The sequence below is a fragment of the Prionailurus bengalensis genome, chromosome B1 (genome assembly GCF_016509475.1).
Source record: "Prionailurus bengalensis isolate Pbe53 chromosome B1, Fcat_Pben_1.1_paternal_pri, whole genome shotgun sequence".
Lineage (NCBI taxonomy): Eukaryota > Metazoa > Chordata > Mammalia > Carnivora > Felidae > Prionailurus > Prionailurus bengalensis.
Window position 1 is genome coordinate 185,608,062 of NC_057344.1, and position 13,770 is coordinate 185,621,831.

The window sequence follows — 13,770 nt, forward strand, 5'->3', positions numbered from 1 at the left end:
TGCGGGGTCGGTTCTGGGAAAAGCAGGAGTCCCTAGGCAAAGCATAGGAAGAAAAATGCGACGCCTTACTATACCCATGGGTGCATCCCACAGCCCCTGTGGACAGACCTCTAGGAAGAGGAAAACAAAGAAAGAAGTCAATTGATTCATTTTGCAACAAATGCTTCTAGAACACCCGCTATGTGCCGGAGCCCTGTGCTGGTGCTGAGGCGTCCGAGATGATTAAAATGGTAGCTCTCAAACTTTTTTTTTTTTTGAAGGTGGTTCACACAAGAAATCTACTTAATATCATGAACATACATACGCACACACACACACACACACACACACGCATATACCCATACATATATACAAAACCAAAACAAAGATTTTACTAAGAATACATATCTTTCCAATGTTAAATGCACTCTGATATTTTGTGTCCTGCTTCATATAAAAATAAATCACTGCTGATTACAACCTGCTGAAATAATCGCATGACCCTGCAATGGGTCACAACTTGCATTTTGGAAACCAATAAGTTGAGATAAGGCCTCTGTTTTTGAGAAGCTCCCTGTCTGGGCCTCAAACACCTAAGTCAAGAATGCGGTATGTGCTTTAACTCACTTGCAAGCACAGTGTTTTTGGGGCGCTGAGGTGGGAACATCCGCCTCCTCACATGCTTGAGGGTGGACTGTTAGGGAAGCTGCCCTGAAGCATTGACCTTGGATCTGGCTCTTGGGGGGGGGGTGAGGAGGAGCTGGCCAAGCAGAAGAAAGTGGGGGGAGGGTTCCCAGGCAGCGGCACAGCACAGGGAGACTTGGTGTCCTTTGGGGACTAGAAGGAGCCATGAACCTAATTGTCTGAGGACAGCGTGCGGCGAGGGGAAAGCAGAGGGTGGACGCCTGGCGTCTGGGAAATCCTGACATTTAAGAAGCTCTGCGGAGGACGAGATGCCACAGAAAGCAGCTAGAGGGGACCGGCCAGAGCTGGCGTGTCCTGGAATTATACCCTCCCTTTGCTAATGCAGAGCAGATGACCTGTGTGCAAAAAGCAAGCCGACTGGTCGTACCAGTGCGAGAAGGCAATCCACCCGAACACAGCCTCGTAGGTATCGACGGGTGTTTGATGACAGCTTGTTGTTCATTCAATTCTCTTGCCTTCTTGTAGATTTTAAACCCCCTCCTTGAGAAGCAGCTTGCTGACCGGATCAAGTTATATTACGAAAGGTGTGCTGAGGTCCAAGAAATAGTGTCTGTGTACATGTCCACGGTACAGCAAGGGGGCGGGAGACCAGAAGCATGTAAGTACTGAGCTGCAGGAGAGCAGTTTTGAGCTCTGTGTATTTGTGTCAACACGTGTGGCCTCTTTCTAACACGGTTAACGCAGAACATATGTGAGTTGAGCAGTGGGGGCACATATGACCTCGAGCCCTCCACGCATGGGCGCACGAGACAAGTGTGTGTTCCATGGGGATTCCAAGGAGACCGACAGTGACCAGGAACCCAAATCTGCCTCTCAGCTTCCACCATGTGCGACTTAGTTGAGGAATACAAATGAAAGCCTTTTGGGCCTCACATCGCCTCCTTGCCATCCATAATGGGATCTTAGGCCGGTCTAAGAAAATAAAAGTGAATTGGAAAATAAATTAATCATTAGAAATGTTTCCCCATCGGTGCACTTTTGTCTTGGACCATTAATATCTGAATATTAGCTTTCAGAAATGTTGAATAGCGACTTTGTTGTTTGGGGCTCAGTTTTATTTTTTTCGTCCCTGAAACTGATCCACTCAAAGACCCCGGTCAGAGACAACAGAAGGAATGCTTTTCAGATAGACTGCTTTCGTGCCTGCTCATATTCTCATGGACATCCTTCACTCATGCAGGGTGTTCATTGATTACAAAACTTGGTTCCTGGCTTGTCTCCCAGGTGCTCCAGCTTAGGTCTAGCGCTTATCAGTGTCTCTGTGCTTAGACCCTCTTGCCCAATACGGTGGTGCTAGAGTTAGTCACATATGTTCCTTCGGGAAGAGAAATTCCCGCGGGGCCTTTGCCATCAGCAAAAGCGAATTGAGTATCACAGTCCTGCCCACGCATCTCAGCCATCTCCAGGGCCGCACTTGCCATTCTAGGCCGTGGATGGATGGGTGCCTCTGGAACATACCTCAGTCGGATAGGGTTCTCATACGGCGGCCTCAGGGAGGGAGCGGAGACGGTGATAGGTAAGTGTGGAAAGTCGGCCCTTCTGCAATTTAATTTAAGAAGAGGCAATACTGGTCCCCAGCTGCTGCTTGTACAGCTGACTCATCCAGAAAATATGATGCTGTCAGAAGAGGGGGAAGATATATAGGAATAGTAATATCCCAAACAGGAAAGAAACTGATTTTGATAACTGATGTAATTTCGGGAGAGATGCTCTGAACTGGAAGGCCATCCTTGCCTGCTGATCTGTTCGGTGGCCTTGGAAGATTTTCCTAACATCCACTGCCTTGCCTCCCTGGGGGACCTTGTGCTTTGCTCCTCAACTCACGCTGCCAACAAAATGGCCTAGATATTGGCCTCCTGGGGAACAGTCCGAGGCCAGCTGCTCATTCTGGAGAATTATTCAACAGCCATAGCAACTTTGGCACGTTGCCCTCGGACGTGGCTTTGAATGTGTGACCTCGAGGCAAAGGCATCGGAGCCAATTTCAAATCCCTAATGCACCCAAACCAACATCCAGTAACATAAAGTCTGACCTCTTATTCCTAGTTCCTCTTAGGGAGGAGGGGTTGAGAAGGATGAGACCTTTCTTCTCCTAAGGGGAGTGCTATCTTCTGTTTCCCTTGCCCAGGCGACCTCCGGAACTCCTATCTGGACCTGAAGCTCAGGTACGGGAGGCCCTCCACGTGCAGAGCCTTCCCCTGGGAGCAGGAGCTGAAAGACCGCCACCCCAGCTTGTTCCAGACCTTGGTGGAGATGGGTTTGTTGACAGGTGATTGTGTAGGTGCCTTGCCTTTGGACGCTGGCTGGGAAGGCTCCCTCTTGGCCACTGTTTTCACTCACCCTCTTTGGCGGTTTATGCCTCAAAGTTATTCTTAACCCTAGTGTTCTAGGTTCACATCAGATTTAAATTCTGCCCTTGTGTGTCCACAACCCTCAGGGGGTCTGTGCACATTTCAAAAGCCAGATACAAAAGCAAATTTGGGAATCACTCCAGCAATTCTTTTAAAGCCAAGGCCACAGATGACAGCCTGCAGCCAGAGCTGGCCACCAAAGGTGATTGGTTTGGCACGCACGTTATTGTCCATTTTTTTAAAAAAATTAGTTGCTAGTGTCTACAAAATGCAATTTTTTTTTAGCTTTTCTTGAAAAATCCAATGATCTGGCAATGCTGGGGCCTCCGTTCCTACATCACAGCAATTCTGGAAGTGAGAGTTGGCACAGGTGTGCTCTGTCCACCCACGGTAGCCCCCACCCCCTCCTATTCCAGCACCTTCTGCCTACTTCTTTCATGGATCTTACCTGCCTGGGTCCTTAGGGCACTTGAACTTGAGATCCCTGATTTGAAATGCACACTTTAAGCAGCATCTCGGGAATCTATACTTCCCAAACGTGGCCAGCTTCTCCTGAGGCCCGTGACAATTTGTGTGTGCTTAGTAATTAGTGCACTCTGGGGCCACAAGGGATCTCGAAACCATGTCTAGTAGGAAGGGGAGGGAAGCCAGAGGTGTTCAGCCGGGGGAAACTGGTTAGAGGCAACCCGTGGTTTTCCTGGGCATCCAACCAGGACCTTGAGTCAAAGTAGTGCAGAATCTAACTTCTAGTTCATGTCAGGGCCTCCTAAGAATGTCAGTGTTGAGTGGAGTAGATCCCCTACTATAGATAGTGCAAAAGGAATCTATTCTGGCTGGAAAGAATTCGAACCATACAAGGTATTTCCTCTTACGTTCATTCGATACTTGCTGAGCGTCTGACCGGTTACTTGGCTAGGTTTTAAAGATAAGTAAAATAACCCAAGGTCCCTGCCCTTAAGGGACAGACTTGAAGACAAAGAAAAACGGTGATGCATTTTCAGTAAAAATGGTGGGTGGAAGTGATAGAGTCATAAAAAAAAAAGGGAGTTGTCAGGGAAGGCTTCCTGGAAGAGGTGGCATTGGGATTGATGCTTGAAGGGTCAGTAGGTGTTTGCTAGGTAAGCAAGGTAGGGGTTGGGGGGGTGGGAGGCAGAGTAGAGGCAGAGAATGGGAACAGTACAGCATTTTAAATGATGTACAAGGGGGTTGGGAGGCAGGAGAAGGCCTGGAGAGTGATGATTCTGACTGCGGTCCGGACACCGTCCTGAGAGTTTGGACTTCGCCTTGTAAGTGACGGGGGCCTGTTGAAGGGTTTTAAGCCGTGGGTAGAGGTGCGATCAGAATTGGGTTTTGAGGTTACTCTGGCAGCAGTGGGAGGTTGGGGGGGAGGTGAACAGAGAGGTGTGGCGTGGAAAGCAGGGAGTCCGTGGCCGTGGTCCAGGAAGAAAGGATGCAGGGGCCAGAGCGGTGGGGACAGAGCTAAAGGCTGTAAAGGGGTTGACTGCTTGGGCGCCGGCAAGGGGGACAAGGAGCGGGGAGGCCGTGTGCAGTCGTGTGACAGCCTCTGCAGCCAGGTGGCCTGAATCCAGCTTTAGCTTAGCACTCACTAGCTGTGTGATCTTGGGCGAGTTCCTTCGCTTCTCTGAGCCCTGGTTTCCTCATCTACAAAATGGGGATGATAACAGCACCCCTCTCCTAGTGTCGGGTTGAATGAACCGAGGCACATGACACAGAACAGAACGGGCACATGGGAAGCTCTGGGTCAACAGTGTTTCTCGACCTGGCCACTACTGACATTGGGGCCTGGATGATTCTTTGCTGGGGGCGGGAGGAGAGGCCTCTCCTGCGAATTATAAGATGTGCAGCTACGTTTCTGGCCTCAACTCATTGGACACTAGTAGTCCTCCCTCCCCTCCCCTGACCCCCGTCCTGAGTGGTGACAACTAGAAAGGTCCCCGTGGTTTGCCGGACGTCCCCAAGGAGGCCAGATTCCTCACAGGGCGAATCACCGTGCTCCACGGTGGTGGAATCACCACCCAAGACAGGCCAACGGGAGAGAGGCCTGCATGTTGAACCGTTGAGGCTCAATGGGCCGAGGCCGCAGCCGCGTCAAATTCGGTTTTATGAGATTTCTGATCCCATTTAAATACCGTTTCGCTGACTGGGAACAGGGGTGAATTATTTTCACCAAACATTCTTTTTAAGGTAAATACTCTCAGTAAGGATGTTTTCGTGTTATTTTTATGGCTCAGAAGTTTTGTTTATGAGAATTTAGGATTGTTATTTTCTCTGTGGAGGCCTGGGGATGGAATCTAAGTAAAAGCCCAAATCATGGGGCTCCCGGGTGGCTCAGTCGGTTAAGGGTCCGACTCGCGGTATCTGCTCGGGTCACGGCCTCGCGGTTCGTGCGTTTGAGCCCCATGTCCGGCTCTGCACTGACAGCGTGGAGCCTGCTCGGGATTCTCCCTGCCTCTCTCTCTGCCCCTCCCTCGTGCTCTCTCTGTCTCTCTCTCTCTCTCAAAATAAATAAATAGACTTCAAAACTCATCACGAGCCCTTGAACCTCAGGGCGCCCTGGGCTAGGTGTAGGGACCGTGACATTGCCATGTGTTCTGCTTACCCCTGGTAGGCTTCCGGGGGCCCCATCCTGGTGGCATAGGGAACCCCAAGGCCGGATTTGCCACTTTAGAGCCCACTGCTGGTGCCAAACCAGCCAGTGGAGTCCTTCTGGTGCCACGTCTGCTTAGAAGAGCTCCAAGGAGCGTCTTCTGAGGGGCCGTGCGTGCCCCACGCATAGCCTCTGTCTCCCTCGGGCACATAGCCACCTGCGTTCCTTCCCTTCCTGCCATTTCCTCGCACCGGCAGGCAAGGAGGGAGGGCGGCAAGGGCAGGCCAATCTCCGGAGTGAACCTCAAGCCCCCTTTCCGCCTTCAGCCCCTGGTTTTCTAGGTTACACCGTCCTGTCCATAAGGACTGGGAGCCTTCTGCAGAGGGAGGGCACACACTCCCCATTAAAATGCCTGGCACAGTGCCCTCGCTCGGGGCCATCGCAGTGTCCTCCTGTTGGCCCCCGAGAGAGACTGCGTTTGTGCGTGGCGCCCGGGTTCTAACAGGGCTGAGCGGAAGGCAGAACATTTGATCTTGTAAATTGGGGTTAAACAAACAAGTTTACGTTCTTAACATACCTTTGCTCTGCTGTCCTATAAAAGGCATGGTTGTTGACCAGCGTGGCTGGTCCTTTCCTGGTTCCTCCCGTGCCCGTCCTTCCAGATTCGTCTTGGGGTTAAGTGTCCAGCTGACTTGGGAGTGCTTCGGACAACTCTAGTTAATAGGAACCATGTCTCCATTATGTTTTCTGCCCTGTTGCCCTGAGCTGTCCCGTCCCGTGAACGAGTCGACTTCATTAGAACCTCCCCATCATATTACATTTTTCATATCTGAGATAAAGTCCAAGAATGGCAGTCAAACATCAGATGTTTTTGGTGTTTGGAATTCTGGCTTTGGGAACTAAATGGGTGGTAAGAGAGAGAAGGAATTCAACTGTGTGAGAAACTTCTAGGTTGCCCATGGCACCACCTTCGTTCACTCGTTCCTTCAATCCACAGATGTTGGCTGAGTGCCCCCTGTGAGCCAGGACAGAAGAAAAACGGGGCTGTGTTTTGAACGAGAGTCATTTAGGTAAATTTAAAGGAAGACGTCGGCTCCCATCGTTCCTACAAAGGGAATTAATTTGTGGAATTCTGTTTCTCCTGGCACGTTGGAAAAAAAAAAAAAATAAGACAACGGAAGACAGTGGCCCGTGATTTCTGGTTCTTTCGACAGGCTCATTTTTTTTTTTTTTTAAACGTTTATTTATTTTTGAGACAGAGAGAGACAGAGCATGAACGGGGCAGGGGCAGAGAGAGAGGGAGACACAGAACCGGAAGCAGGCTCCAGGCTCTGAGCCATCAGCCCAGAACCCGACGCGGGGCTCGAACTCACGGAACGTGAGATCATGACCTGAGCTGAAGTCGGACGCTTAACTGACTGAGCCACCCAGGCGCCCAAGGCTCATTTTTTTTTTCTTTGCAGTGTCTCCTCACATCCACGCGGACTCTACTTCCAGGCCGCTACGCATGCACGTTTCAGAGTTAAGAGTGTATTTTCCCCGCACTGTGTGATTTCAGGCGCCTCATCTGCTCTCTCTCTAAGCCAACAACACACTTAAAGAGGAGTGAGAACATTGCAGGGGGTGGGCAGTTGGGGGCTTTGGCCTCATCCACAGCCAGGAGGGAGCCTATGACAGCGTTCCCTGCATCTGGTCCGGTGAGGTCAGGAGCGTCACCACCTTTCGGTTCCCCAGAGTCCGAGTGGTATTTTCTTACAAAAGACAATCACCAAATAGTTGTACCCTTGCTCTTTAAGGACTGTAATTAAAACTTTTTTTTTTAATTTTAAGTATTTATTTTTGAGAGAGAGAGAGAGAGAGAGAGAGAGAGAGAGAACGAGCGGGGCAGGGGCAGAAAGAGAGGGAGACACAGAATCTGAAGCAGGCTCCAGGCTCCGAGCTGTCAGCACAGAGCCCAGTGTGGGGCTCGAACCCACGAACCGTGAGATCGTGACCTGAGCCCAAGTGGGACGCTTAATCGACTGAGCCACCCAGGTGTCCCAAAACACTTTTTATGGTAATATACATGTAAAATAAAATTCTCCATCGTAGCCATCTTTACGTACGCTCTTCAGTTGTGTTGAGTACAGCCACATTGTGGCACAGGTCTCTAGAAGTTTCTCAGCTTGTAAAACTGAAACCGCACCCATTCAACCACTCTCCGTTTTCCCTCCCCGACGCTCCTGATAACCACTATTCTGTTTCTACGAACTTGCCTATCCTAGATACCTCAGCTAAGTGGAATCATACAGTATTGGTCTTTTTGTAACTGGCTTATTTGACTTAGCACACCGTCCTCAAGATCTATCCATGTGGTGGCTTGTGTCAGTCTCCTTCCTGTTTGAGACTGAATAACACCCCATCATAGGCATAGACCGTATTTTGTTTGTCCATTCATCTGTCGGTGGACCCTTGGGACTGCTTCCACCTGCTGGCCGTTGTGAATGACACTGCTATGAACGTGGGCGTGCCAACGCCTCTTCCGGACTCAGCTTTCGGTTCTTTTGGATGTCGGTTCAGAGGCGGGGTTACTGGATCATATGGTGATTCTACGTTTCATCTTTTGAAGAACCTTCATACTGTTTTCCAGTGCAGCTACACCATTTTCCATTCCCGCCAACGGTGCGCAAGGGTTCCGATTTCTCCATATCCCTGCCAACCCATGTTTATTTTCCATTTTTTTTTTTTGATACGTGGCCATCCTCATGGGTGTGCGATGTGATTTATGTTTGTAATTTATCTACTGGGGAACATTTGGTTGAAGACCAGTTGAGAACAATGCTCTCCTAAAGTGACATGATGCTATGAAAGAGCTTCCCGGACAGAGAGGCACCATACGGGTATGAGGGATAGGGTCGCCTGAAGAGAGCGCGTCTCACTCGGCCTCGGCTTACAGTTATTCGATCCTGTTTGTGTCTCTGTCACTCATGCCACTGCAAGCTTGTTGAGGGTAGCTCAAAAAGTAGAACTACCCTGCTTAGGGGCGCCTGCGGGGCTCAGCCAGTTAAGCGTCCGACTTCGGCTCAGCTCATGATCTCACAGTTCGTGGGTTCGAGCCCCGCGTCGGGCTCCGTGCTGACACCTCAGAGCCTGGGGCCTGCTTTGGATTCTGTGTCTCCCTCTCTCTTCCCCTCCCCTGCTTGCTCTCTGTCTCTGTCTCTCTGTCTCTCTTTCTCTCTCTGTCTCTCAAAAAATAAATAAATAAACGTTAAAAAAAAAAAACGTTTCCACCTCCAGTTCTCCACAGAGCCTGCAGTGGTACTGGCCACATATTATCTATCGATTCTTCTTCTGTATGACCCTACACAGCACCTTTCTGTACCTTTCCCCCCCAGGAGCATACTTCATCTACCCATGCTCCTCAGCTGGCCTGTAAAGCGTCTTCAAGTCCCGACTCAAACTGCCCCCTCGCATCTGTGCCCCCAGGCAGGTGGCTTTTTTTCCCATGCTCCCCTTGCCACTTTGTGGGTAGCCTCTTCAGCGGACCTGCCCGGTTGCATTATTATTGTTGTTGATGTGCCTGTTGGATTCAGCGGAACTCGTGAGCCTTCAAAGACAGGAGTGGGATCTAGGTTTTCTTTGAAGTCCCCCAGTTAAGTATTTGTTGGGTAACTGAATGCACTCCAGGCGAATAAATGATACCGTTGTAAGTACTAGAAATGTCTTTGCTGGGTCAGTGAATCACTGAAAGAACGAGGAATTTGACCACCGGGAGATGCAGGTTCAAGGTCCACGCGAGCCAAGCTGTGACACCAATCCAGACTGATAGATAGAGCTCTGTGGGCTTCTTCGCCTTCTTCTCTACATTTTTCTCATTCCCTTCGTACTTCTTTAGCCTGTTCCCTCTCAGGAGCTGCTGTCCTGGCCCCGAGATGCCTCTGCGAACATAGCTCTGTTTCCCTGGTCTGCCAGCAGACTCTTTTCTGACTCCTCCCGTCAACAGCAGCAGACCAGGACCCTTCTTATGCATACTCCTTGTAAAAGAATCCCCAAAATGTAGCCCTCACGGTTCTTCCTTTCATATATCCGTTATCTGGTGGCTGACGCATACAGGTGCCCAGATGTAAAACAGCCCCGACGTTCGTGCAGACCCCGTTGGCACCCGTGGACCGCAGCCCTCCAGCACTGTGCTGGGCCCTGGGGCAACCGTAATGAAAAGACACACAGAACTCTCTGCCAAGTGCCAGGGGTCTGGGAGGAGGGAGGCTTCTTACATGTTGACAGCTGATGTGCTAACCTGGTTTGCAATGCAGCTGTCCCCACTGGTGGTGGTTCCCGCTCTGCAGTATCACAGGACGTGTTCCTCGTCTCCCAGAGCAGGCATGCCTTTGAATTAAAGATGGCAGCCCTCCTTAGGCGCCCAGCTGCAGTGCATATAGATGTGGCGAACACCCTTCCTGCCTCCCGGCGTTCCAGACCCACTGCTCTGCATCTTGATTTCCTTGCTTGGCACGGGAATTCTACTGTGCTGCTCTGCCCCAAAGTCCACCACGGTCCAGGCTCTGGGTGGCATCCAACACGAGACCCCCTGTTCACGGCTTCAGGGGGACTCTTCTGATTGGTCACTCTCTATGTCGTTTCCCGGGGAACCTCAAAAAAACCCTTTGAATGGGGGGAGGGGCCTAGGCATCCATCAGCGGTGGTGGAGATGGGGAGGGGCGAGGGGGAGCTGGTAAGAGGCCTGGGGAATGGCAGTGGAGGGGGGCGGGACTCGAGGCCAGGCCGGAGAGCTGGTTTGGGTAGGAAAGCCAGGCGAGGAGAGCTGCTCAGGTGCATGTGGGCAACAAAGGCAGGGAAGGACAGGTGCATGGGACAGGTGAGCGGGCCGGCACTCCCCTGTGGGCGTCTGCCCCGGGGCCGGAACCCCTTACTCCCTTCCTTCCCTTCATTCTGGACGGGGCAATTCTGAGCCCAGGGGAGTAGGCGATTCTGGCTACAGAAGCCCAAGGTCTGCCAGCAGATGGGTCTCGGGAGGAGGAGGCCGGGTCTGAGGTGGGCTCGCCTCCGTCTTGTTCCTCTCCTTTGTTGGGACCAGCCTGACTTGCCCCAGGCTTCAAGTGCAGGGGGAAGGAGCCTCCCCGCAGTCTGCCAAGGGGTTGCTGGCCCCACTTGCGTCACCCTCGGTTGCCTTTAACTGTTCTTATTTTTGCCGACAATTGCAATGTTTATTTGGAAACACGAGAATGCAGAGCATAGAAATAGTAGAGATACAGTAATGTTCCTTAATAACGCCAAGATACCGTGTCCTTTAAGAGCTATTTTCAGTGTTGTGCATTGAAAAACCATCATCTTTATTTTTTTATTTAAGAAAGCGTACATTATAGATGCTTTGTTTTTGTTTTTGTTTTTGTTTTTACAAAAATGCACAGAAGCACCAAGAAGAATACACACAGGGAGATACTTTTGCTGCCCAGAACATCCCTGGTGACAGTCCTGAGGGGCAGTGGGTAGAGAAAGGGAGAGAAATCACACGCACAAACCCAGAAAAGTTGCATACAGAAAAGGACGAGCCGTTTACTTCTGACAAATAAGCCACCTCCTTCCGTCTCTGGGGCTCAGGGGCTCAGAATGCAAAAGAGGAATATGCTGTGGGGGTTTTTTAAGTAGTAAACCTGGTGAGATCTTCCTTTTCTGGTTAAATGACATTTTCTCCTTTCACTTTCTTTCCCTTTCCAGCTTATACTTTGGGTGCATTCCACCTTTTGGAAGCTTGAAACTAAAAATGACTTTCTTGTCGATGCCCCCGTCCCTCTCACAAGGAATGGGTCTGCATCCCTCCTGAATTCTCAGGCAGATGCCCACTCTGGCTCTCCAGCCAGGGCCCACCTTCTCATTTTCTGCTTTTTTGCCTCTGTTAATGATGAGCCCGCAAATGGCCACCTTCTGGTATTGCTGTAGAAAAGAAAAGAGAGCAAAACAAACAGTGCCGTGCTCCTTGGAAAATAGGGAGGGTTAATTAGTGGGGGCGCTGACCTTTTGTTTTTTCTTTAGCGTTGGGGGCAGGAAGGAAGAAAATGGGAAAAGGGCTCCTATTTTGTTTGTTTGTTTTCTTCATTACCCCATTAATCTCCATAAACAAGGCATGTGTTTTAGTTACAGATCGACTAGAAAAAAATGCATATGCTAAACCAGATGGGTGAAATTAACAGTTTCATTAAACTAATTTTAAAATTGCCAGTTTGACAATATCACCAGCGGTATAATGGCTTTGATTTTTCTGCCGCAGTTGGAATTTGAACTTTAAAGAACGTGCAAAAAAGAGCAGTTTTACTTTCGAATTATTATTTTTTTTATTATATTCACCGGTGCAGAAAATTGTTGAGATTCTTTTGCAGAGAAAATACTGATCGGTAATATTTGGGGGGCAGTTAGGAATTTTAACATGTAAAAGAAATAATGAAACCTTTGCAGTCTGCCTCTGTTGCCTTCTGCAGGGTTTGTGTGCGTGTGCGTGTGCGTGTGTGTGTGTGTGTGTGTGCCCATGAAGGCTTTGAGCTTTGTGAAGGATTCCCCTTTTGCTCCTTATCCTCCAGCAATCCCGGCTACCTGGGAAGTGCTGCTAATGATTTCTGGGGTTCCATGCCAGAGGTCAGCAGGGCAAGTGTTTCATTTGGAGCATCATTTGGTTTGGAGTCTCCTGTCTCTTCTGAGCCCACAAAGCCCATGTCTGTGGGTACTCAGGCAAAACCCATCATCTTGGTTAGGTGTTTGTCAAAGCAGGTAAGGCGGGAGTGAATCGTTAACAAAATGTTAATGTTGCTTTGCTCAGAACGTGCACAGAGGGGCATCGGAGATGAGTCCATATTTAAAAGTAAATCTATGAATAAGTAGGAGGAGGGTTTATTTTGCAACTCCATCCGAGTGCTGCGGTGCATGCTAAATCCAGTGGAGAGGGTTCTTATCCTGTCTCATGGTTGGACTTCTCTCAACTATTCAAAGGGAAAATCCAAAATGAGATCCCCAGACTCCTGATGGAAAAGGGTGTTATTATTCAGATATACCCCAACAGATGAGCAGAGGGAAGTTCAAGGATGTTCATTGCCACGTTGTTGGTTATAGCAAAATGACTGGAAGCAACCCAAGAGTCTAAAAATAGAGAACTGGTTGGGGAAACAGCACTGCTGTGGAATGCAATACTATTGAAGCTTTAGAAAGAATGGGCCTCTGACAGCCGCGGACAAATACGGTATGTGGTTAATTTAAACAAGAGAGTTGAGGGTCAGAATTATAGGAGCTTTTTGGAAAGAAAATGCATATGTATCAATACAGATAGATGTGTATGTGAATTATTGTCTGCGGAAAGGGAAAAGTCTGGAAGCATACACACCAAGCTTTTAACAATGTTTATCTTCACTATTAAAGAAGGATTGGGAGAGAGGGCACTCCTGGTTTTATTTTATACAAATCTGCTTTGTTTGATTTTCTTCTTCTTTGTTTTTTTTTTTTTTTTTTGAAACAAGCAGCTATTTCTTTAGGGATTAAAAAAATACAGAAAGAGAAGCATATTCCATTTGTTCAGTGAGGTGATTTTTTTCAGCACCTATTGCTTCGGATTGGGAGAGTAAAAGCAGACCCAGCTGATGCCTGTTGGGATCTGGAAGGCTGGGGTACGGAGTTCCAGGCGCGGGGAGAGGAGATGCCTTAGATCCAGGCAGTCGTGGGCTCCTTCCCCACAGCCCGGCAAGTGGAGGCACGTGTCTCCCACTCAGGGGCCAGCCAGTTCGCTTGTGTGCCCAGAAGGACTGGCACCAGCTCATAACCCATGCCTGGGCTTTTACAGTTTCATCCTTGGATCCCACCGGCCTCTGTTTTTAGCATGGACTCTGCTAGGGGACTGCCTTTAAATGAATCCAATCTCAGACCTCCCATTTCAGTTGTCCCACATTGGAAACTCACCTGTGTTCGTTCCTTAATGGAGTGCTGATAGAATTAATCTCTCGTGCCTCCTAAAAGCTGTTGGTAACATTTTAATTTTGGATAGAATGAAGATAAGAAAAGAAACACGTTAGACATAACAATTTTTAGGCAGGTAGAAGTTTAGTCTTAAATAAGATGACCGTGGAGGTGCGTGGATGGCTCGTTCGGCGTT

The 13,770-nt window shown here is 49.4% G+C and overlaps 1 protein-coding gene across 8 annotated transcripts in view; it reads left to right on the plus strand.

Moving 5' to 3' along the window:
• SEL1L3 (SEL1L family member 3) overlaps positions 1 to 13,770 on the plus strand; it is a 105,760-nt gene that overhangs the window by 39,613 nt on the left and 52,377 nt on the right. For all 8 annotated transcript variants that reach the window (XM_043572844.1, XM_043572850.1, XM_043572848.1 and 5 more), the window contains 2 exons: positions 1,150 to 1,282; positions 2,812 to 2,952. In XM_043572844.1, the coding sequence (XP_043428779.1) occupies positions 1,150 to 1,282; positions 2,812 to 2,952 (274 nt within the window). The remainder of the gene's footprint in view (positions 1 to 1,149; positions 1,283 to 2,811; positions 2,953 to 13,770) is intronic.